This window comes from Podarcis bocagei (assembly GCF_964188305.1).
Source record: "Podarcis bocagei genome assembly, chromosome: 10".
NCBI lineage: Eukaryota > Metazoa > Chordata > Lepidosauria > Squamata > Lacertidae > Podarcis > Podarcis bocagei.
In genome coordinates, this window is record NC_138135.1 from 75,834,453 (window position 1) to 75,858,279 (window position 23,827).

The window sequence follows — 23,827 nt, forward strand, 5'->3', positions numbered from 1 at the left end:
ACAGCTTGCAGTAAAAAGTACCCACTTCACGAAATCCAGCTCCAGTTCCCAATAGTGCAATTTCCTTTCCTTTCGTTTCCTTTTAGTTACACGGCGTAGATGCAGCACTATTCTCTGGTGCCATCTGCAGGCTCCTTCGCTGTCTAGCAGGGGCAGCATTTTGAGCACACCTGTTTTCATTCCTTACGAGTAGGAGGAGAAAGAGGAGGAGGAGAAGTACAAACTGACTTCTGTTTATCACTTGCTGCCCCTGGGGATTTCTTTACCTGCATGGCATTACCTTCCTTAATTTTCTGGAAGCTACCCAGAGTGACTGGGGCAAATCCAGTCAGATGGACAGTATGTAAATTTATTATTATTATTATTATTATTATTATTATTATTATTATTATTATTATTATTATTATTAGTTTCCTATAAGAAAAGCCCTTCTAAAACAGACCAAACACCCATTTATTCCTGTATTCTATTTCCAGTCATGACCTACGGGTTGTTTTTGTGTTTCTCCCAAACAACTGTTATACCATCTCTGAACATGATGTTTTCATTCAGTAATCTCTGCACACAGCAGTTGATAGATCCATCCTTTATGAAATTTAAAAGCCATCTCTGCCATCTAAGCCAGATGTGAAGAACTCTGGGATGGGATGCCCAGTCTGGCCCTCTCCACTTCACCTGCCTTGCTTGGCTCCCTCTATGGGTGCTTTTACCCAGCTAGAATGTAGCCTTGGCCTCTGATCATGCCACTTGCTTGGCTGGACAGAAATATTTATTTATTGGTGGGTGTTTTTCTTTTTGTAAATCTAACAAAGAATAAAATACCATCAGGATTAAGGGGCTTTCTCAGGACAGTGGAAAGTGTGCTGTACCCTGGGGGTATAGCATTGGTAGCAATGCTCTGTGCAAATTGGGCAGTCAAGGAGGGTCGTGGGGGGGAGTGATAAATGTCCCTAGTTTCACCTGATGAGAGTTTGGGGTTGGGGGTTTACAGTAATGTCAAACAGTCTGCCATAACTATGCCTGGCCTTGTTTGGTGCTGCAGTCAAGCCACGCACATGCAGGGGACAATTTAGGCATTTCAGTCGGCAGGCATGATCTTTTGAGTTGAGGGGAGTGGGTCTGAGAAGTGGACACAGCCTCACACAAAAGACACCATATGTGAACCTGGAATTTGCACATGCCAATTTGTGTGTCTCACTTCATTAATGGCTATCTTTTCCCTTTTTGGCAAGGATGAAAGAGTGTGGCTCACACCTGATTCCATCCTTTGAGTGGTGTCAGCTGCACTTGCTCCCGAGTTGTGAGTCTTTTTCCCAGCACACAAAGGATGTTACTGTGAAGGCAAAAGTCTGAACCAGCCTCATTCCTGAACCAGACTATGGATTTTCCTTTGAGCACAGTCAGAAGTGCGCAATGAAGGTGGAGTACACAGTGAAGGCAGAGTGAAACAACAAGTTTTGTCAGATCATCAAGTTCTGTGGGCTGAGCATTGCTAGCTGCTTTATCAAGGCTATAAATCAATCTTCACAGCAGAACTAGGTCCTGCTATGAAGTATGGCTCTCTAAACACATTTGCAGGGCCATGTTCCATCCACTTCACAGAATTGTGCATCAGAGGAACTTTTTAAGGATCACAGAGTGGTTTTCCAAAAGGCCCAGAGGTGGCGTGAGGCTGTGGGGGGGGAGGGGGAATGGGCTTTTAATTTCCTTTGTAATTAGAATTTGATTGCTAGCATAAATTATCTTGCAATGCTTCCTTCCTTTTGTGCAAGGTATTTCCCACAGTGAATAACTTCAAATTAAATGACTTTTATCAACCCCAAGGCATCAGTGTTTAAAATCTCAGAGTAGGTTCCTTCAGTCTGGGAATTATAAATGAAACATAATTATGTTTCTTTAAAAAAACCTATGTTGCGTTTTGATTCCTTTTCCCCCATTTTAATTATATTGTCATAATTCCTCCCCCCGACACACCAAAAATAAAAAGGAAATGCAAATTGGAATGGCAGCCAATGGAAATGAGATACAAAATTAAGATTAACTTTTCTTCAGTTCAGATTGTTAGAGTTGCTGCAAATGGTACCCCTGACCAGACCCTTGTGCAGAGTAGAAATGAATTTGCTCTCCAAAATTTCAAAACTTTACTTTAAAATAGCTACATATAAATATTATAAAGATACACAGTTACAATTTATGCTTAAACAAGCAAGCAATGCAGTCCCATCTTCTTTTTTAGTCCTTAATGCAGTTCAGTAAACTTTCCTCTCTCTGGTCCCAGAGAGAGATAATAAACTTGTTCATCATAACAGAACATCCCCTCCAACATTTCCTGCTGTCCTAAACCCTCAAACGGAAACATTCAACACCCAACCGTTCCTTAGCATGTTTACTATAGTTAAACTCCTAATGTAAACTTCTCTTTCTAGCATTTCAAATACAATATATTCAAGCACAGCATTTTATGCACATTAAGCATATATCTTTAACACTGCAGTGACAGACAGCTGAGCCAGACCAGAGCCTGGGGGTGCAGTGCCATAGAATTCCACCAGAGGGCTGGCGCCTCTCTCTGATTGGCTGCCAAGAGAGTTAGTCAGAACGGGGTGGAGCCAGCACTTTGGGAGGGAGAATAAAAGGAGAGAGAAGCTGATAGTCTAACTAAGGGAAAGAGCAGGAGGGAGAATTGGAGAGTTGGTTCTGGTCCGTGTGTGGAACATCCACTCTGAGGAGCAGAATATCCACAGCTAGAGAAAAGGTCTCTGAGCTTAGATACAAAGACCGAGTGTAGTATCTTGGGAGAGTATTCAGACAGGAGTAACGGGCAGGCTGAGTTTGAACAAGGAGAAATAGAGTCTGTGGGGATAAAGTCTCCTTGGGTCTCCTGTCAGTCAGGAGGGGAGGGATCCTCTAGTCAGAGAAGCTCCCAGACCAGTTAAGAGGGGCGTGGGATCCCCTGGATCCCCTGGGGTGGAAGTACCTCAGGAGTGGCAGTGAGGGAAGGTTGGGAAACTGACGGAAAGTCCCCCCTTCTTTAGGAGCCAAAGTGTTAAGCTGAAACACCTACACAACCACTAAGTGCAGGAACTGAAGTGAAATAACGGGAGAGAAGCTGAGCATCGACCATCTAGGCTGGAAACCTGTAACATCAAACTGAAGAGTATTAACTGAAAATAAGCAGCTGAAGTTGAAAAGAAGCTCCATGTTTACTACCTTGTTTAGAAGCCTGAAACACCCACTAGATTTATTAAGTTATCTGTTCCCTGAAAGAACTTCATCTCCCGACAAATCATTTGTTTTACCAACTTTACTCTGTATAATAAATATTTCTTTATTCTTCTGCCTGAGTCTCCTACTATCAAAGTTTTACTTTCACACAAAAACCCAAAGTCTTCAAGACAATAAGGGTATGAGAAACATTGGCTGTGCAAGTAACACTTGATGGATAATGTGTAAGGAAGTCTCTGGAAGTTCTAAAAACTCGGCAAGGATGATCTGTTTGTCTACAGTTGCTTAATCCAGATAGCCGGACTCAGTCTTGTGGCCAGACATCTTGCTGTAGAGAAAGGCTAAGGGACAATATATTTTTTAGGTGTATCCCTCACAGATGTTAACAACATGTCTAAAAATGTTATCTGAAAATGTGACCAATTCCTCGAGACAATTTTGGCTGCAGCTTAGTGGCCAATGGGGGAAAGCTTGCTTCTGCCCATGACACCCATGTTCTTCATGATCCATGCAAAAGTCATTATTGCAAAACCTTGGATGTGTTGAGTGTGAGGGTATAAGACAGAGAGAACAGCATACCTTCCCCAACTCAAAATTATGAGTTGAATGTGCAGAAAATGTAGTTTCTCAGGAAGCAACGGTGTAGCTGAGGCAACTGTTTCTGAATCATGCTCCAGAAATGAGTAACAATTCTCCATTCTGCTGTAAAAGTAGACATAATTGGGATCATGAGGCATGAACACCTCTCCCATCCCTTCCTGCTGCCCCAGCTGCCACACCCATGGGGTCCTCCGCTGCCTCTTCCCATCACCCCAAACTTCGTGGTTAGAGCAGCAATTATGACAGCCATGGAGAGGCCTCTTTGCAAGGTCTTCATTCCTCTCTAGTACTCCAGAAGAAGCATCCTGTGCCTGAAAGACCTTGGGAGCATCCAGTTTGCCATAGGTGAGAACTCTTAATTGGAATGTCAGGCACCTGGAACTACACATCCCAGGGCTCCTTGCAGCCGGGATGCTGTTGTAAGTATATGGGGCTGCATCACAGATGCAAATAGTCATCAGACCTGTAACATCCAGGATGTATGAAGGAGGCCTCAACCGTTTATTTTGAGGGCCGTCCTATTTTGAGGCACAACACTTTGATGTCCCCCAGCTTGTGGGGCTGGCGGTGGGGAGAAGCACGCTTCTCCCCACCGCCAGCCTCCAAACCAGGTCGGGGAACTGAAGCCCGGGGCGCACTGTGCAGTGTGCCCCTGGCTTCGAGATGCAGGCTGCTATCCGCAAGCCTAGAGAGCCTAACAGAAACTCCCACGGGCTCCCAAGGCTTGCGGATAGCTTCCTGAAGCCTGGAGAGCGAGAGGGGTCGGTGCGCACTGACCCCTCTTGCTCTCCAGGCTTCAGCGAAAGCCTGCATTCGCCCCATAGGATGCACACACATTTCCCCTTCATTTTTGGAGGGGGAAAAGTGCGTCCTATAGGGCGAAAAATACGGTAAAAAACGAACAACACCATAACTCTGTACAAATGATTAGAAGATTAGTTTATGCAAAATTATTTCTTTGCTGGTTTTAGGTTTGTTGAAGCTCTGTTGACAAAAAATGAAATTGATTGTTTATGCACGCTGAAAAGAAGGGCAAATGCATAGACTAGAAACATTGTTTTCTCTCTCTTATTTCTGGCAGCTCCATTCAGTTCTTCCAAGTCTGCAGACAACACTGTTAAATTTGATATTTACGGTGATGGGATAGGCCGATACAATGTCTTCAATTTCCAGCACAATGGTGGTAAATATGCCTACTTAAAGATCGGCCAGTGGGCAGAAACTTTGACCCTCGATGTAGACTCCATCCATTGGTCCACAGATGTTGTTCCAACTGCCCAGTGCAGTGACCCCTGCCAACCTAATGAGATGAAGAACATGCAGCCAGGAGATGTCTGCTGTTGGATTTGTATTCCCTGTGAACCTTTCGAGTACCTTGCTGACGAATTCACCTGCTCAGATTGTGGACTTGGGCAATGGCCCTCTACGGATCTCACCAGCTGTTATGACTTACCGGAAGATTACATCAAGTGGGAAGATGCCTGGGCCATAGGGCCTGTGACTATCGCATGCCTGGGCTTTGTTTGTACTTTCCTAGTTGTAGGGGTCTTCATAAAGCACAACAACACTCCCTTGGTCAAAGCTTCAAGCCGTGAGCTTTGCTACATCCTCCTCTTTGGAGTCTTCCTCTCCTACAGCATGACCTTCTTCTTTATTGCCAAGCCCTCGCCAGCCATTTGCACCTTGCGCCGTCTGGGCCTGGGCACATCGTTTGCCACGTGCTATGCTGCCCTCCTGACGAAAACGAACTGCATTGCCAGAATATTCAATGGGGTGAAGAACGGGGCTCAGAGGCCTAAATTCATCAGCCCACGTTCTCAGGTCCTCATTTGCCTGAGCCTTATCATGGTGCAGATTGTGGTGGTGTCTGTGTGGCTGATTTTGGAGGCCCCGGGCACTCGTCGATACACCATCCCTGAGAAAAGGCAGACTGTCATATTGAAGTGCAATGTCAAGGATTCTAGTATGTTGATCTCCTTAATGTATGATGTGATCCTTGTAGTCTTATGCACTGTGTATGCCTTCAAAACAAGGAAGTGCCCAGAAAACTTCAATGAAGCCAAATTTATTGGCTTTACAATGTATACGACATGCATTATTTGGCTGGCCTTTCTGCCAATCTTTTATGTGACATCAAGTGACTACAGGGTAAGTTTCCACCATCATTTTAGCCAGATCCAGTGCAATATTAAATATTCTGCTCAGATTAACCAATGAAAGTCTGCTGTTTTTATGTGTAGTGGCTAGGGAGCAGTGTATCATGGAACAGGAGAATCTCAGCCACTGCTTCTTAGAATACACAGGATGCTAATGCAGGATTGGGGCTTTGGGTTCAAGGAGGGGGGGTTAACTTTTCTTCTCCATCAACTGTGGTCCAAATGAAAAATCACTCCACCACCCCAGTTTCCCTTCCAAGACAAACAGCAGCTTTGGGGGACAATTTTGTTGGGACTATGTTGGTGTAGGAAGAAAATGAAACCTGCAGTTCTGAACCTGATTGGGTTCCCTCACACTTGACATTTATACAACTTAAATACACTTAACATCACACAAAGTTTGGCACTTAGCATGAGAGTAAGGTCATTACATTTACCCATGTAAATGCAGGAATCTTTTTGCCTAATGTGGGGCTCCAACCCATGACCCTAAGATTAAGTGTCTCATGTTCTACCAATAGATCTGGATGTCATCTTTGTAGTGCTGGAGGGAAAGCATATATGAGGTGGTAGCTGGAAGTATAAGCACTTGGGTGAAAATTTGATCAATACTATTCAGCAGCAGCTTGGGTCTGAACATTAATGGCTCAAGGACAAACAATTGTAAAAGTCTGCTGCTTGCAGGAAAATTTCAAGCACGGTGTGAAGGCATTCAACTATTGCTGGAGATTGTTCATGCTGGACTACATGAACTCTTGATCTGATCCACTGGGACATATTTTTGGTCTTCTGCTCCTATGTTCCAAAAGGGATTGAGTTTGTCTTCCTGTATGTCTGCTCATCATGGCGGCAGTGGGAGTGCTGTTGCATTCCCACCCTGCTTGTGAGTTTCCCATTGGCCGCAGGGTTCAAGGGGCCTCTGGTCTGATATTGTGTTTGTATTGGAAATTCAGAATTCATCCCTGCTGACCCTTCTGGTTTTTCTCCATGCAGGTTCAGACCACAACCATGTGCATCTCCGTAAGTCTCAGCGGCTTTGTTGTCTTGGGGTGTCTGTTTGCCCCCAAAGTGCATATTGTCCTCTTCCAGCCACAGAAGAATGTTGTCACGCACAGGCTGCATCTCAACAGGTTCAGCGTCAGCGGAACAGGAACCACTTATTCCCAAGGTAATTAAAGATCATGGCTGCTGCCTTCAGAGCTCCCCCCCCCCCATTCTTGCTCTCCTAACTTCTCCATCACTTGGTGGGGTGGGGGGAGCAGGCAGAGACAAAAGTGGGCAGAGAAGCACATGTGAATTCTACCTTTGTGCAGGAGGCAGGTTGCTATGTGCAAGGGCATATAACATGCCCCCCCCCTTCAACAAAGTAAGACACTTTATTTGAGGACATTTTCCAGCCAGGGCTGGACATGCCTGGAGGAACACATTTGGTCCCAGGGGGCTGCGATTTCTCGGTCGTGGTTTACAGTAATTGAATTTTGAAATAAACAGTGCCAAGGCAGGTGGTAAGTAGCAACTGTAACACCCAGTATTGAAATGGGGGGGGGCGCCTTGGGTCTTTCAAATTTCAGCAGCACCCTGTGCAAGGCAAAAACTGCCTTGCCCGTCTTTCCTCTTCCGTTCTGCTCAGTTCACTGCATCCTAGTTGTGATGCCCTGCAGTGCCCCCTTTGCCCAGCACCCAGTCCGGAGGAAGCTGTTGCGCTGCTCTAAATCCGCCTCTGGTTGAAAGCAAGCAATAGAAAACCAGCATTGGTTTTATTTTTATTTTTAAAAACCCCAAGTCCCAGAAATGGAACAGACGCAACTAGGTTGTTTTTTAAAGACACTTATAAAGCAACCAGCTTGCTAAGAGCCACAGAAGAGGCAGGATTCCAAGGGGAGCTGGTCAGGCATACAGGATGGACGAAGCCCTTCACCTGCTGAATTTCTGCCTCCCATGCAGTTGTTAACAAACAGCACCGGAGAAACAACTGGTATATGGATGTGTGAGAAAATAAGGGTATTCCCTTTATATTTTCTTTCAACGCTTAAACACGCACACAAAACACATGCTCAAAGCCTGCATGATTCAGCTGATAAAGAGTCCTGGATACACAGTACAAGAATTCATTGAGTTCCTTTGGACAAGCATCACCTTCCATTTATATCTATAAAAGCTAGGTGTGTGAGGTTTAATTGGTAGATCAGTCAACTGAACCAGTGGTAGTTTGATTGAACTTAGTTGCAATACTTATTTCTCACTTTTTATCCCCGAGAGGCTTTAAAAGTGTCTTGCACAAGAAAAGCACGCACTAGTTCAATAACATGTTGCTTCTAAGGTGCCTAGCAGCTCCCTGGGGCAACATTTCCCTCCCTCATCCTTGGTCTTCACCCTTCAGCGGCCATCTAGGTGAGGGAGTGGATCTGAGCAGCTGGATGGTGCTCAGGCCATGAGGGGGACAAATCCTGCCTTGCTTGCAGTTGCCAAGGGACAACTCTCCCTGATGTCTTCTGAGGCAAGAGACTGGAGGTGAGCACCTGAACTCACCCAGCCAAAGACGGGGGCAAATCTTCCTTTGACTGGGCTCTAATAAACTGAAAGCAACTGATTACTGGATTACTGGTAAGAGGCATTACATAAGCCAGAGGATTTTGAAAGTGCTGAGACTTATTTGCTAAAAATCTCTAGCCACTGCAATTCTCAGGATTCCATACTTCAGATTTATGGTATTTTTGAAACTGTGGCCTACATTTATTATTTTTTATTTTATTTATTGAATTTATATACCGCCCTATACCCAAAGGTCTCAGGGCGGTTCACAGAACAAAATAAGAATATAAAACCACAAAATATATAATCAAAATGAAAGAAACAACCCAATAACCCCCCCCAAAAAAACCCCACATTTTAAATAGGATGCCCTACTATTATGCAGTCCTAATGGCTCTTTCTGTATTATCATCTGTCTGGTGTTAAGGCATTTAGTTCTCCTCTTCATCATTTCAAGAGCAAGGAAATTGCACTTGTATTAAGAACTCTCTGTAGCTCCTGGCAATGTTTCCCTTTCAGCCTCTGCCAATGTCTATGTGCCAACCGTCTGCAATGGAAGAGAAGTTGTGGATTCCACCACCTCATCTCTGTGATCATACAGCTGGCGCTGCCATTCCTAGACAGCTGGGAAGAATTGCACATTTCTTGTGGACTCTGGAAAAAGAACAATTTTTTTAAAAAAAGAAAGACTAGCTTTTTTTCTAGAAACAGTGTAATAAATTATTTTTGAGGACTGTACAGTATATAGTGATGTTCTTTTTAGAACAAATTTAGAGCCTTCTGTGATTAACTGTTCTAAGGGATGTTGCTGTGCCACCATGTTGACTCCGCAGTGAGCGGAAGGTCGGCTTTCTTTCTAATGAGACTTTTTGTAATTCCTTGTTGTAATTTACTTAGACCGCATTTCTATGTTGTATATTATGGTTACATTCGGTGCAGCAAATGGTTTTCACAGCTGTATTAATTAATGTAAAGTTGTCAATAATAAAACCTGAAATGCTTTTCAGCATAATTGCCCTTTTCCCCGCTAAGAGGTTACTAAATTTCTTCCCCAGCAGGTGTAATGATAAATCTGCCTTAACAGAGCAGTTATTTTATACTGGTTTTATTTATTATTTTATTTCAGAATTTATAAATTGTTCTACATTCAGAGGATAACAGTTTTACTAACCTGGGTGATACTAACCAGCTGACAAAGCTCTTTGTGGATTCTTCGGGTCTGGTCTACATATTATCAAGGCTGGCCTTTATTGTAAGGGTGAGGTATCCCATTTCAGGTGACAGCTTTGAGGGTTGCAAATGTCAATCATTTATTTTTAACCACTAGGACAGGTGCTGAGATTAAAGGACCCCTTCATTTGGCTCTTTCAATCTTTTGGCACCAAAATATCTTGAGCCATTATATCTGCAGGTTATGGTCACCAGGGGGAAACCTCTGTGGAGCAGACTTCATAGGGTGGCAACTGTCAGCCTGCTGCAGCCAGAGTTCCTTGCCAGTGCAGGTAGTAGTCCACATGCTTGCACCATGACACTGAATACACACCCAAAAATGGGGACATATAATTCACAAAGCTTAGAAGAAGTACCCCCAGAGGTAAATGGCAACTGCTTTAAATCTGAGCACATAAAAGAGGCAGTCAACAGTGATGGGCTAGTCCTGTTATTATGGTAAGGCAACACTACCTTGCTGGTTAACTTGACAAATTGAAATTTTGTGCACCTGAAGGTTTCCACTGAAACATGTTGAGCAATTTCCTATTTTATTGCTGTTTCCCTATATTTGCTAGTACCATATTGAGGCTTCCTTGGCAGAGTAAAGGAGTAAAATATTGGGGTTCTGCCCAAGATTAATCACACTCAAGTAGATCTACTGATTTCAGTGGATTAACTGCATGTATAACTTAGTTGGATTTCACCCATAATTAAATATTGTAACATCCTGTCTGTTACTTGAGATCTACCAGGGAAGCCCTTCTCATTATGCAATTACCAAGCAAGGCTCATCCTTTTAGAACTCATAATAGGGCCTTCTTGGTGATGGCATCCCGGATGTGAAACATTCTTATCCTGGAGGTTAGATCAGCATCAACACTGTTCAGTTTTGGGTGGCAAGTGAAAACATTTCAATTTCCATCAGACCTTTTGAGTAAACAGATTTGGCCCATGTGACAGTGGTGTATGCTGAGTTTTATACAGTGATTCATTTGTTCTGTAATTTTGTATCTGATTTTAACTTCATGTATGTTGTATGTTGTGGCCCATCCTGAGATTGTTTAACAATGAAGGGTGGAGTATAAATTTTTAAAAACAAACAAACAATGTCGTCTTATCTGCAAGAAACTCTTGTGTTGGGGTAGCCTGTACCTCCAATGCATAAATATTAGTAGTAGTAGTAGTAGTAGTAGTATTAGTATTAGTATTATTAGGGAGAGGCATCAATGAACAAAAACATTTTGCAGAATAAGATAAGTAAAAGACCGGTCCCTGCCCTGATGAGTTTGCAATTTACAGGTGACTATTAGTCTCTCTCTCCAAGGCTGGGAGCGCTGTACACAAATGTAATGGGGGATGGAAATTGGTCCTCTATGTACAGATTTGACTGGTGAGTGTGATATGAAGAATTACTCAATGTCAGTTAAATTAGCTGAATAAATGTAGACATTTATTAGTTAAAATAAAGAGTTTTAACAACTTCCCCCATCTCCAAAAAAAAATATGAAAAAAGAAAAAGAAATGAAAACAGCAGCAATTTAATAACCAATATGGCTACACATGATACAAGAGAGATTCCAGTTGCACAATCAAAATTCAATTGGGAAAATCTCAGACTCAGATTTTTGGAGAAACTTTTAAGTAGCTTCCATGAACCACTCTAGAGTTATAAAAAGTTATGTTATAACCATGCTTCCAAAATGTGCCATTTCATGCTGAAACTTTCACCAGCCTTTCTGCCCTAGACAATGGGAAGCCCCAAGACTAAACCGTTTTTCTCCACCAAGTGTTTCATCTCTGGTCCCTGATGCTGCCCTTGATGACTTCATTCTCAGACACCATCCCACAGAAAAGGCAGGCAAGGGCTTATGTAATACATAGCTTGGAGAAAAAAGAGGCTCTGACAGAAGCCCTTTTCAGGCATTCCATATGAACATCCATGCAGGCATGGCTAACCCTGACCCCTAGATGCCTGCATCATGCACCACAGCCATCATGGAAGTGACATCAGCCTGGAGGTATGGAGTCACATGGGGCTCCCTCCATGGGATGCAAAACTTTTCAATTAAGGTTCAAGTCTCCATGGAGAGAGACCTTTCCACATGCAGGGCTGCCTCCAGACGGGCACTGATTGTCAGGGCATGGCTGGCGCTCCAAGTGGCATCTGGTCTGTCTGCGCAGGAGAGACCCTCCCGAGGTCCATCATGAAGACGGCGGCGGCTAGGAGTCTCCAGCTTCTCACTCCAAATTTGTACTGTTTTAATAGGTTCTATGTTCTCTTGTCTCCACATTGTTGGACACTACCCTGATATTTTATGAGACAGCAGTACAGAAATACTTTTATGAATAAACAAACAAACAAATAGAAATTCTGTTCTGCATAATCAGAACAGAGCTTTATCCATGCTTCCCGTGCTGTTCATGTGGGACTACTGAGGTCTTCCTCTCAGCTCTGAATACCAGCCAATAATCAGGACTCCTTGCTCCTGCCCTTTCACTCTTGATCAGTTCAAAGTGTTGAAAATGTGTTCTTGTCCAGGGAACTATGGGCATCCTCCCCCAGGTTCAATAAATGCATAACAGCAGAGACAGAAACCCAATCAGACACAGAGAAGCACTATTAACATGTTAATAACATGTTAATCTTTGAAGGATGAAATTGGGTGTTCCAAATTTGAAAGGAAACTGATGTGAGCATAGAGGGGTGTGTTATCTGCAAGGTTTAATGGAAAAAAATAATCATCTGACAAATGTTGAGTGGTGGCAGTAATAAACATGAAGGTGCTTTGGAAATGAACAGTGAAATGGTGTATGATGAAAACTAGGGGTATTTCCCCCCAATCCCCTCGTATCTCAGCAGTGATAAGGCATTGCTGGCAACGTGTTTGCCCAGGGAGGCTATTAAGAAAGCAAAGGTCTTCACTTTGGGGGAAACTAGAAGTAACCATACCTTGTTCTTTAGGGAAAGAGAGAAAAGGAAAACAAATTTACTTATTTATTAAAAATATATGTGTATCCTGCCACAATGAGTAACTTCCACCATTTTATAAGATCGCAATAAAATATAAAGTGATATTTAAAATTAATAAAATTAAAACAGCGTCAGCAGCACACCCACCCACCACAAAACTGAAGAGTCAACTCAACTTGAGCTGGTAAAATATAGTTAAGATCTTCTCTGGGTTGGAACAAACAAGTCTCCATCGGAAATCTAAATATCAACAGAGAAAAGTGCCAGAATAGGCCCCCAGGCCAGGATGTCCACTAGCCATTGGGATCCTGACCCAGAGCATCAACCAAAGAGGTGAATAAGTAGGCAGGATCTTGTGTGAGAAAATGACCTTGTCAACATCCTAGTCCCAAACTATTTTGGACTTTTATTGACCAGCATTTTGGATTGGTCTCAGAAACAGGAGTTTTGCTTTTCTGGATACCGAGACTTTGGGAGGCAAATAACTTCTAATTATGATTTCCCTCTACCCAGTATATGTTGACTGACAACTGGCTCCAGTATCCAGCTGGAGCTCCCTTGCCTCCCAAGTTCAATGAAGGGCAGTTTTTACACTTTGGAGTTTCATACCTGCGCTATGTGCTAAGAGAGGTCTAAACCGTATTTGTCCATTATGAGTAGGTGGTATACGTTAACTCAAATAACAAAAGAGAACTTTATGAGACAAACAGCTATTATAAAAGTTTAAGAACAGATAACTTGACAAAGCAATGGGAGCACTGTATAATGTTTCAAGTGTGAACATCTGACTGAGGTGAAATTAGTTTGGTTTTTATTCAGGTGGACTGGGCATATGGTGGGTACCAAATTTTGCCCTCCAAAAATTAAAGTTACTTGTAGAACTTCCTTGCTAGGCAGAATTCAATGCTCTTTAGCAAAGAGGTGGTATATGCCAACAGCAAAGTGAAGCGCAGAGTTACAACACGAGCCCAAAACAGGACTGCAGGCAACTCCCTGTTGGTGCACAGGTTGCATTCCAGGTCAATGCGTGAAATCACATGTCATCAAACACCCATTTAAAAAGCTTGCAAACACCCTGTTCTGCCCCTGCCTCTGCTCCACCCCCATTTCAACCTTTTGGTGATGTTTCAGTGATGTCTTTATGACTTTGGGGGGTCATTTTTGGGTTCAGTGCTGTGCGCATGTGCACGGTTGTGCACGTATTGGATGCACCTAAACTGGGAGTTGCCTGGTTTAGAAACAAGAGGGAGTTATTAGCATGCTTTGAGAAAGCCCAAGATTTACAGAAGTAGGGAGAGAGGGCTCTGTGCCTGTTGGGCCTGTTGGGTGAGAAATGAAAACTTGGAGGGAAGGGGAACGGAATGGAACGGCTGGCTGGTACACTGAAGAGGAGCACTCCATTTTGTTGTAGATTTCTTAGCTTCTAAAAAGCAAAAAAGGAAACGTCAGTGCATAGCAGGCACTCAATCACAGCCGATGACATCAATTAGTCCAATGCATCCAGGGCTGGCCTTGGGGGTCCCTCATTGGATCTACCTGAATGAAACGGGATGTGCAAAGCTGGAAGTCAAAGAAAGAAGCACAACGTTGTTGTGGGCAGAGGTCTCTTTGTCGGTCTCAGATGGGGCTGATGAGAGTTGTGGTCCAAAACATCTGGAGGGCACCCGGTTGCCAAAGGCTGTTTTGGGGATTTCGACAAATTCCCCACCTTGCCTGCCCAATTAGATGGTACACTTTAACCATGGACGACACTATAAAATGGCTTTATTACACATGGCCTTAGTATCAGACAGGTATACCACTACAACGCTGTTGCAATAAATACCAAACATGTGGGGTGTTTTGGAAAATAATGGTCTAGGGGCAGCACACACTGCCTATGGAAGATTGCCAGATCTTTTCCAAATACCTTCATGGAAATCCATGGCTTAGAGAAAACAGAAGTGAGAAAGTACCATGCGTACAACTCTGAGGGTACAGTTATTTCTACCTCTTAATGAATCCCCGAAGAAGAGGGAAGAGCAGCTCTACTTGAGGACTACAGATAAGAGAAAAATGTAAATAATCTCCATAAAGAATTTCCACGAGCTGGTTCATGTGGGGCAGGGAGGGTCCATAGCTGTGCACAGAGCACATGAAATGTACACAGACGGTTCCATTGTCAATCCCCCTTATCTGAGATGGGGCTGGGAAAGATCTCAGGCCAAGGCCCTTGGTGAACTACAGGCAGAGCAATAAAACTTGCTGGGCTAAAGGTCTCATATGAGGAAACCAAATGAGGAAGCCACATATTTTCATGTGGTCAAACTAGACTCCACTCAATGCATCCGGAGCCATGGCAAGAGTCACTCAGCTACGGATACAGTTGCAGTGACTCAGAATGATTTCCGTGGTCAAAGTCATAATCTTTTCAGCTGATGAAGGCATGGTCACCACTGATAGATTACTGCTGCTGTGTCTGCGGACGGGCCATCTCCCGCTACCCTGTTGAAGGAGCCCCTGGGCATTCCGCACTTGGCGCTCAAGTCATCCGGCTAGTCCTCTGGGGCAATTCACCTGTAAGTCAGTGGGGTGGGGCAGAGGGAGGTTTGAAAGGGGACACAATCCAGGGGTTGACGCTGCCTTCACCTGCTTCAGATTAGTTAGCAGACTTTGAATTTGCAATACAAGCTCCAATGTAAGAAGTTCTGTTTTGGTGAATGCATTCGGACCCGACTGCGGTGCTTCCCAGTCATTAGACCAGGGGCTACTTCAGACATTACTTTTCATTTCAAAGGGGTCAAGTCTCACACCTAAGAAAACCTAACAAAAAGAGGCAGAGAAGTCACAGGAAGACCAGAATGTATCAATGTCTCTCTTTTGAGGCCCAAACATGTCAAATTTGGATCGAGTATTTCCTCCCAGGTTGAGGAATGACTTACAGAAGCACTCATGCATTGCCCCAGTCCAGTGTGCAAAGTGGCTGACCTCTTCGGGATCCCTTCTCCTTTTTAGTTTATGAACATTAAGGGTCCTTAAGGGTAATTTCTTAAATGCCAAAAGCTATACGGTTGCTGCTTGACATGAAACTCGATCAAAGCTGCCCCTTGCATCCAGCCCACACGCTTGCAACAATCTTGACCATGTCATTGCACCATTTGGAATGGGAAGAATTGCTCCATCCCAAAAGGGCTTGCCATGGGGAGTAACATCCACCTGACTACCCTCCAAGCTAGACGTCTTAAGTCTCGCCATGTTCCTCAACTAGCAAAGTGACCTTCAAGTGAAGCTGTAATCCTAAACAACATCCTTACACAGGAGAAAACTCCACATCTGAGTAAACGTACACAGGATTGTACTGCTAGCCTTTCAGAGGCCTTCCATTTTAATGATGTCTTCCCACCTCCAGAAGTTGATTCTGCAGGAGCAGAAGTTGCATTCTTAATGTTAGGCAAAACACTACAGATTTACATTACAAGCACTCTCCTTTCTGAGGAGTAAAAAGAAGCCTGTCTGCAGGTCTTGGATTTCAAGTAGTGACTAGTGGTGTGATTTCAAGAGAAAGACAGGATCCTGCCACCTCCCTACCTCTGCAGATACCTGTAGTGACTAAGGAATCATCTCTATTCTTTCTAAAAGCCAGTCTCTGTTTCGGCTAAGTGACAAAAGTGATTGGGACTAAAAGGGGATACAAATAACGAAGCATGTGCCATGCCATGTAAACTTCATGTCAGGATATGACCTCTTTCTCAGGCAGTACAGAGTGAAGCAGCCCACCTCACAGGGGCAGAGAACATTAAAGGGCAGCAAACCATCTTCTGTCTTTCTTAATATATTTTTACTACTCTGGGAGGTGCCATTTTGGGTTTTCTGCAGCAAGTACCCAAACATCTTGGGCTGCCACTGCCCATGTTTCCTCTGTCCCTGAGCAGACCTTCATTCCCAGCTCATGAGCTCATCTGCTTGACTTTCCTTTTTGGCAAGTGACTCGGTCTCACAATAAGGCAACAGTCTCTCGTGTTCTTCCCTGCTAGTTTCTTCATGTTGGACTGTGCAACATTTCCCACAGGAAACCACCCTTCAGACACAAACCAGGACATGTTAGAAATGTGCTCCTGCGTAAATCAAGATCAGGTTTGCTGGTTCAAAGGCAGAGTTAAAGTCTTCATATATTTTGAGATCTTGAGGATTTCAGCTGAACAGATTCAAAGCGGTCTTCCTTTTCCTGCATAGCAAAGAGATAAGTGCTTATATTATAGAAACAGATATAGATAAGATGCACAGATCCCATTCACACAGAGGGCTCCCGATCATCTCCCATAAGGATGTGATCTGTTCAGCAGCATTACAGTCCCAGATGCTCCCAGGCTGCTCATTGGGCCCATTCCAAAGACAAGTTACGTAAGGCTCAGTTTTGCAAACACATATATCCATAGAATAGAATAGAATAGAATAGAATAGAATAGAATAGAATAGAATAGAATAGAATAGAATAGAATGAATGTTTAACTAAGAAATTATTTCAGGCCAGGGACTAAGAATTTCTTTACAGTTTGGGGTATGATGCTATGTTAATTATACATTTGAAAAGGTAAACTGTAAACAAAACATGTGGACATCCATGTTGCAAAGATATGCATCGTGCACACAAACTCATTTCGGACCCAGGACTGGCCGTCACTCACTGCCTAGTATACTTTAAGTGGCAAAACCAAGGTTTGCCCTTTATGTAACGTGTGAAAAACCCCAAAGCAACATGCATTTGTATACTGAAAATCCATGTGAGCTAGTTAATATATTCATGGTTTGCTTGCTTGTTTTTTTAAAGTCAACACTATCCAGGAAACAGAGCTGGACTGGAATCTCAAAAACTCACTTCTCAAATCAACATATCGGAAGCCTTGAGAAAATCAATATATATGCTCTTTGAAGCAAAGCTTTTATTCATTTGGTTATTTGGCCTCACAACCTTCATAGAAAAACCATTCTATTTTGAAAGCTTTTACTGTCTAAACACCTATTTTGTGGTTTTCTGTTAGCCACCTTCAGATTTTGGTGAGGTTGGGATGCAAGTACTTCAGATAAATAGACATCCTTATCTCCCATCCGTTCTATGGGAATAGCAGGGAGTAATTCAGCCGTGCTGCTTTGTTCCCAGAACCAATAAGAAATGGCATATCAACCTGCACACTTAAAAAATAGCCTGAAAACGATATATAGGTGCAAATTACTGACAGCAGCGGCTCACCTTGGTTGCCAATGATTTGAGTTTTCCTAGTAATGACTGTTTGTTTGAATATACTATTTCTTCCTCATTATCTTCCCCTTCCATGATCGCGCAGCTGTCAGCAGCAGGAAGCTCACATTCTTTTGAATTTGCTGTCATCACCAGTTTAGAATATTTATACTCCAACCTAAAGGGTATAAATGGAGACAGTGGCATTTTTGTCCTATCATCTTCCAACACATCAAACCTTGTGACAAAACCTCACTATAAGAATTCATGACGGATTTTAGTATTGCAGATTTGTCAGAACTTAGCAGCTAAAGTAGCCTTTTCCCAGCTTGGTGCCGTCCAGCAGTTTTGGACTCCCACTCCCATCAGCACCAAAGAGCAAAGTACCAGGTGGAACTCAAGTCGTAGATCATTCTCAGATTTAAAAAAGAGTCAACATGACGTGACCCACAGAAGAGACCAGCAGGGCTTAAAGGGGCCATGCTTGGCTGTGGGTGCAGCTGACCCTTGTGGGGGAGGCATCAGATAACATCTTTCTGTGCAGTTCAGCTTCCTGAGGTTCTGGACCAGCCCCAGCCATCCATGCTCCTAGACAGCAAGGGATATCCAGGGCAGCCCCTTTCATTTGGGGGGGGGAGGATTCGCCCAGAGCAACAAGAGTCTTCCTGGCTCTGCAGTGTTTCCACTTGGTTCCTTGACTTTGACCTCCAGAAGCATCTCCTGCCATCGTCCCCGCCCCCGAGCTGCCTATGGTTCTGCGTGACACCACAGCAGCCTTCTGCTTCTAGGACACGGTGCTTTGGATCTCCCAAAACCTCTAGACCCAACTTCTTTGGGCCTCATTACGTATTCCTTTGGCCACAAAGCTAAATTTCCTGCACATCTTTTTCCTGGCTCCAACTGCCATAGCTTTTGCCTGGAACATGAAGATGTATAACGAAGGCGCCAGGCGAGCCTCCCTGTGGGGAGCATTCCACAGACGAGGAGCCACCACAGAAAAGGCCTGTTCTCGGGTTGCCACCCTCCGGACCTCCCATGGAGAGGTCACACAAAGAAGGGCCTCAGAAGACAATTGCAGGGTCAGGGTTAGCTCGGATGGCGAGAGCTGGTCCTTGAGATACTGGGATCCTGAACTGCATAAGACTTTATAGGTCAAGACCAGCACTCTGAAATGGGCCTGGAAACTAATTGGCAACCCCTGCAGATGGGCCAAGATTGGCGTTGTATACTCAAGCGGTCTTGCCTCAGTGAATACTGAACTCTGTGGAAGCTGATGTTTCCAAGTCATCTTCAGAGACAGCCCCACATATAACACATTGCGGTAATCTAACCTAGAGGTTACCAGATTATAAAGGACAGAAGTTAGGTTATCCCTGTATAGACAGGGGCACAGCTGGGCTACCAGCCAAAACTGACGGAAGGCACTCCATGCACCGAGCTCCATAGTATGAAATGGCCTCTGCTATAACCCCAGTAGAACTGGCGCCCCTGGTGGAAGCCCCAAACTTGCTCTGTTGGTGTGGCCATGAAGGCCTGATCTCGCTGCCACCCTACAGGTGTGCTGCAGTGCCACCCATGTGGGGAGAGCAGCTCCGTGCAGGGGCAAACATTGCTAATCTTTCATAATATGGTGCCCTGTGCAATGCCAAAATATTCTCAATTTTGCATAGCAGCTTCTACAAGAAAGCAGTCAATAAAACTAAAAGAAGAAACTCAGATAGTACAGAGAGATGGGTATTTGCTCCTGTGAGAGTATATCCAAAACCATCAGGTAGCACATGGTTAAGCAACAGATGGTGGCCCAAGTATACTGTCCACTGACAAAGCTTCTGGTCAGTTAGGTATCACGTATAATCTTATGGAACACAAAATACTTACTTTTGATTTTTCTTCCAGAAATAGCAGGTTAAGGCAATCAGCAGGACACCTGTGAAAGCACCAACACCTGCCCCAACCTTTAGCCAGAACTCCACTGTTTCACAAATGATTGTCTTTTTTTCAGGCAGGGAAACCCCTTTTGTACAAAGCTTTGGTTCATTCCATACATATAAGGTTTCCTAAGGAATGAATGAATGAATGAATGAATGAATGAATCATTTTTAAGCCTGAAATCTTACACACGATTGCTAAGGAGTAAATCCCACTGAACTCACTTGGACTTACTTAAGAGTAGATATGAATAGGATTGCACACAAAGTCAGTAACTTCCAAATTGCATGGCATGAGATTACATGAGGGCCTCCTGGTGGTTCCCTCATTGCGAGAGGGAACCAAGTAAAGGGCCTTTTCAGTAGGCGTACCTGCCCTGTGGAACACCCTCCCAGCAGATGCCAAACAGATAAACAACTGTGATTTTTAAGAAATCGGAAGGCAGCCCTGTTCAGGGAAGTTTTCAGTGTGTGTTGTTGTATGGTGCTTTTACTATTTTTTTGTTGGGAGCTGCCTAGAGTGGCCGGGGCAACCCAGTCAGATGGTCAGCATATAAAAAACTTATTATTATTATTATTATTATTATTATTATTATTATTATTATTATTATTATTAAATTATAAAACTGTTAAAGGCTCCCACTGTGGATAATTGGTTCACCTTTAGTGCAGGGATCAACTGACTGAAGCCTTGCATGGTCTATTTTTAAAAAATTAACTAACATCCCAATGGTCTACTGATTTCCATTAAATTTGCAAATGATGGTTGCATACTCATTCAACTCTTAAGTGTTCCTGAACAGTATATAAGAAGTACCTTACTGAAATTTAAGAAGCACCTTGCTAGGGAGGTCGGCTCAGCCCAGTATTCTCGGCAATAATTCCAGCAACCAGCAGGCAATAGGAATTTATTTATATGCATATTATTTAATGGGACATTATCCCTTTTCTGTCCCATGAAACCATATTCCAAGTAGCTAATACCCTAACTCTTTCCTGTGGATTCAGGGCATCTTATAGCATTTATCTCTATCCCCAAAGGCTTTAAAATCTATGCAGTGCTTTTTATAAATAAAAGAAACAGAAAGTGCCACCCTTTTAACATTTGGAGGAGGGGAGGTACCTGTACTGCGTATCCTTGAGTACCCCCAGGAAAAAAGCACTGACTCTATGTAAGTTGACCAGAGGTCAGCTGATGGCCTACAGACCACTTCTTGCCTTGCACTCCTCCTTTGGTATTCATGCCGTGTTTTGCATAAGGCCTAAGATTAATAGTGTTTCATAAAGTGCCTTATGTTTCAGCTGATTCCTGAGGAGGAGAATCCTGTTCTAAAATCATGTCATGCCCTCTATAGAAGTTTGCAGGTGGAGTGTTTCTAATGCCCTCCCCCCCCCTTGGGATTGCAGTTGGAAACTCCAGCCTTCTCAGCCCCCTGCCTTGATGTGCAACCTGTTTATTACCTGATGCCCCTTTTTACAAGCCCCTTCAATCTCATGATAGTCCTGCTCTGTGCACAAGGGGCAGGCTTCTGCACTTTCCCACAAGAAGTGGAATGTACACCCATCACAGGTACCAGCAGGGCAAGAACTAGAAGAAGAGAAATGCTCGTGTTATAAACGGAAATGAAGAAAGCTTTGGGGGGTTAGTTGAGTTCATTCTCACATAACAATTTCCAGAAATGCAATAACAGTGCAATAGTGGTGAATCTATATCAGAGCACCCACACACCATTCAGCTTTCTTTGTTGTTCTGTGATGCTTCTTCAATGCTACAACATTCTGGCCATCTAGAGTGGTACTGTCACAAAAGTCTGTGATAGCTCAGTGGGCTGAACATGAGACTCTTAATCTCAGGGTTGTGGGTTCAAGTCCCATGTTGGATGCAAGATTCATGCATTGCGGGGAGCTGGAATAGAAGACCCTTTTGCTCCCTTCTTACTCTGCAGTTCTATGATTTTATGAAATGGGACCCAAAAACGTGGAACATTTGTGATATAAAAAGTTACAGCATTTCAGCAGGAAGCATGCAGTGACTGAAAACAAGGCCATATGTCCAACCCTAAAACTTCTGCAGGGGCAAATAGCACTGAAGCAGGGATTATGGAGACCATCATGAGCACAAATCATGATGAATGCACATTAAAAAGGGTGCCTGGAGGGGCCCTGTGTTCTGGGGGTACAAAACAAAATATCTGTTGTCATGCCATTGCTAGGTAGATACAGCTCTGACCACATGCAGATCCCTGCACAAGGAAGCTTCACCACAGCAGAATGATAGGACACCATTTTGAGGCTAAATCTGTCATAAATGACAGGGCTAATTGATACTTGCATATACAGCTCTTTAGAGTTCATCACTCACCTACAGAATACTCAGCCTGAAGCTGAATGGGTGAATTGTCCAATATCTGAATTGATGGACTGCGGATATGAAAATTCTGCCGGCTTTGATCTGTGTCTAAGAATTGCAAGTCCCCACCTAATGTTGTGGTTACAGGAGCAACTCTAACTGAAATAAGCATTGGTGCATGTGTGTGAAACTCTTCACAAAACACAGGACACATAATTCATTTAGTCCTGTGAGCCTGCCATTCCCCTTGCAGCCATTGCAACAAGACTTGCCTGATGGCGCTCAAGACTAAGGGGGCAAGTCCTAACTTTTTGCAGGTGGTTTTCGCTGCCTTGGTGGCCCTTAGATCAGGGCCTTCAATCATCTTGTAACACAGCAGGGTCCCGTTCTCTGCATTTCCTGTGGTCTGACCCCAGATCTGTGACAAGAAAGAGTTTTGCCATTCCATTACAGTTTGATCTAGTTCTGCTGGAGGGCCAGTTTGGAAGAGGAATGGCCAGAGATGGATACAAGCCCCCAGTGTCATGAGCTCTCCTATCCCTGGTGTCATCACTAACAAATACCTGGGAACTGAAATTTCTCCCTGGTCAGATTTTGTTGGGTTACATCTCAGTATCACGACAGAAGCTCGTCCATTTTCACAAGTGGCTGTAACTCTTGAAGACCTAAACAGAAATGAAAACAATTTGTTTGTTATTTTCGGCTTCTGCTTTCCAAGAGGACCTCCTATACGTTTTGTGGCACCCATGGTGGTGTGGCACCCGGCGCGGTGGAGGGTGCGTGTTGCATGTCTGGGGAGGATGGCCGTGATGGTTCGCCCCTCCCCGATGGTGCCGGGGCAGCGCGCTCTCCCCCCCCCCCAATTCCTCCGCCAGTGCATATGTTAGCATTTAATGAACGAGCCTAGATATCTATGAGGAGTTCAGTAGTTTTTGCTTCTGGTCTAGCACAGCTTGTTGTGTCATCTGAACCCAGCAAATAACAGTTTGTTAACCACAGCTAAGTTCACCATGGTTAGTGATAAGCCAACTTCAAGCAATAGTTTGCGAAACCAGCTCCCCTTCTCCCCCCCCCCGCCCCCGGTAAGTTTAACCACAGTTTGGAGTGCAGACATAAAACTAAACTGTGGTTAATCTAAAGCAGAATCTTCCCTTCTCCTGGTGACTGTGGCTTGTCTGCAGCTAAGAGAGAGAGAGAGACTTGTTGAGTAAAATGTAGTAACAGCTGGAATGGATATAATAAATTGTTGGTGTCCCCTGGTTCTATAGCGTTGGCCTCTTATAATTGTGTGGATTTCCTCTGAATTTTAACATTCCAGCAAAGAGGAAAGCTTAATGCACCTGTAGGGTTGATGCTTCTACTTACTTGTAATAGAAATACACATCAGGTATTGTCTTTTCAGAATGCTCAAATATTTCCGGCTTAACATTAATATTTCCCAGAGTTGTTTCAATGGTGGCTCCTGCAAATAAAAATAAAAATAAATCATCTCAGTATCCTGAAGGAATAAATGTTGACATTGAGAAAGAAAGTTCTCTCATATTTTATATATACACACACATTTATATATACAGTGGTACCTCAGGTTACATACGCTTCAGGTTACAGACTCCGCTAACCCAGAAATAGTACCTTGGG

The 23,827-nt window shown here is 43.7% G+C and overlaps 2 protein-coding genes across 3 annotated transcripts in view; one reads left to right on the forward strand and one right to left on the reverse strand.

Annotated features, from left to right (window-relative positions):
- GRM3 (glutamate metabotropic receptor 3) overlaps positions 1-9,187 on the forward strand; it is a 148,585-nt gene extending 139,398 nt beyond the window's left edge. For both annotated transcript variants that reach the window (XM_081210680.1, XM_081210679.1), the window contains exons 4-6: positions 4,907-5,973; positions 6,975-7,149; positions 9,033-9,187. In XM_081210680.1, the coding sequence (XP_081066806.1) occupies positions 4,907-5,973; positions 6,975-7,149; positions 9,033-9,106 (1,316 nt within the window). In that variant the 3' untranslated portion in view covers positions 9,107-9,187. The remainder of the gene's footprint in view (positions 1-4,906; positions 5,974-6,974; positions 7,150-9,032) is intronic.
- Positions 9,188-14,443: 5,256 nt separating this feature from the next.
- Positions 14,444-23,827, reverse strand: part of ELAPOR2 (endosome-lysosome associated apoptosis and autophagy regulator family member 2) — a 105,803-nt gene continuing 96,419 nt past the window's right edge. Inside the window, exons 17-22 of the mRNA XM_081210678.1 lie at positions 23,555-23,651; positions 22,753-22,854; positions 21,301-21,427; positions 19,790-19,968; positions 17,924-18,089; positions 14,444-16,900 (exon numbers count right to left, since the gene is read on the reverse strand). Of these exons, the coding sequence (XP_081066804.1) occupies positions 16,841-16,900; positions 17,924-18,089; positions 19,790-19,968; positions 21,301-21,427; positions 22,753-22,854; positions 23,555-23,651 (731 nt within the window). The 3' untranslated portion in view covers positions 14,444-16,840. The remainder of the gene's footprint in view (positions 16,901-17,923; positions 18,090-19,789; positions 19,969-21,300; positions 21,428-22,752; positions 22,855-23,554; positions 23,652-23,827) is intronic.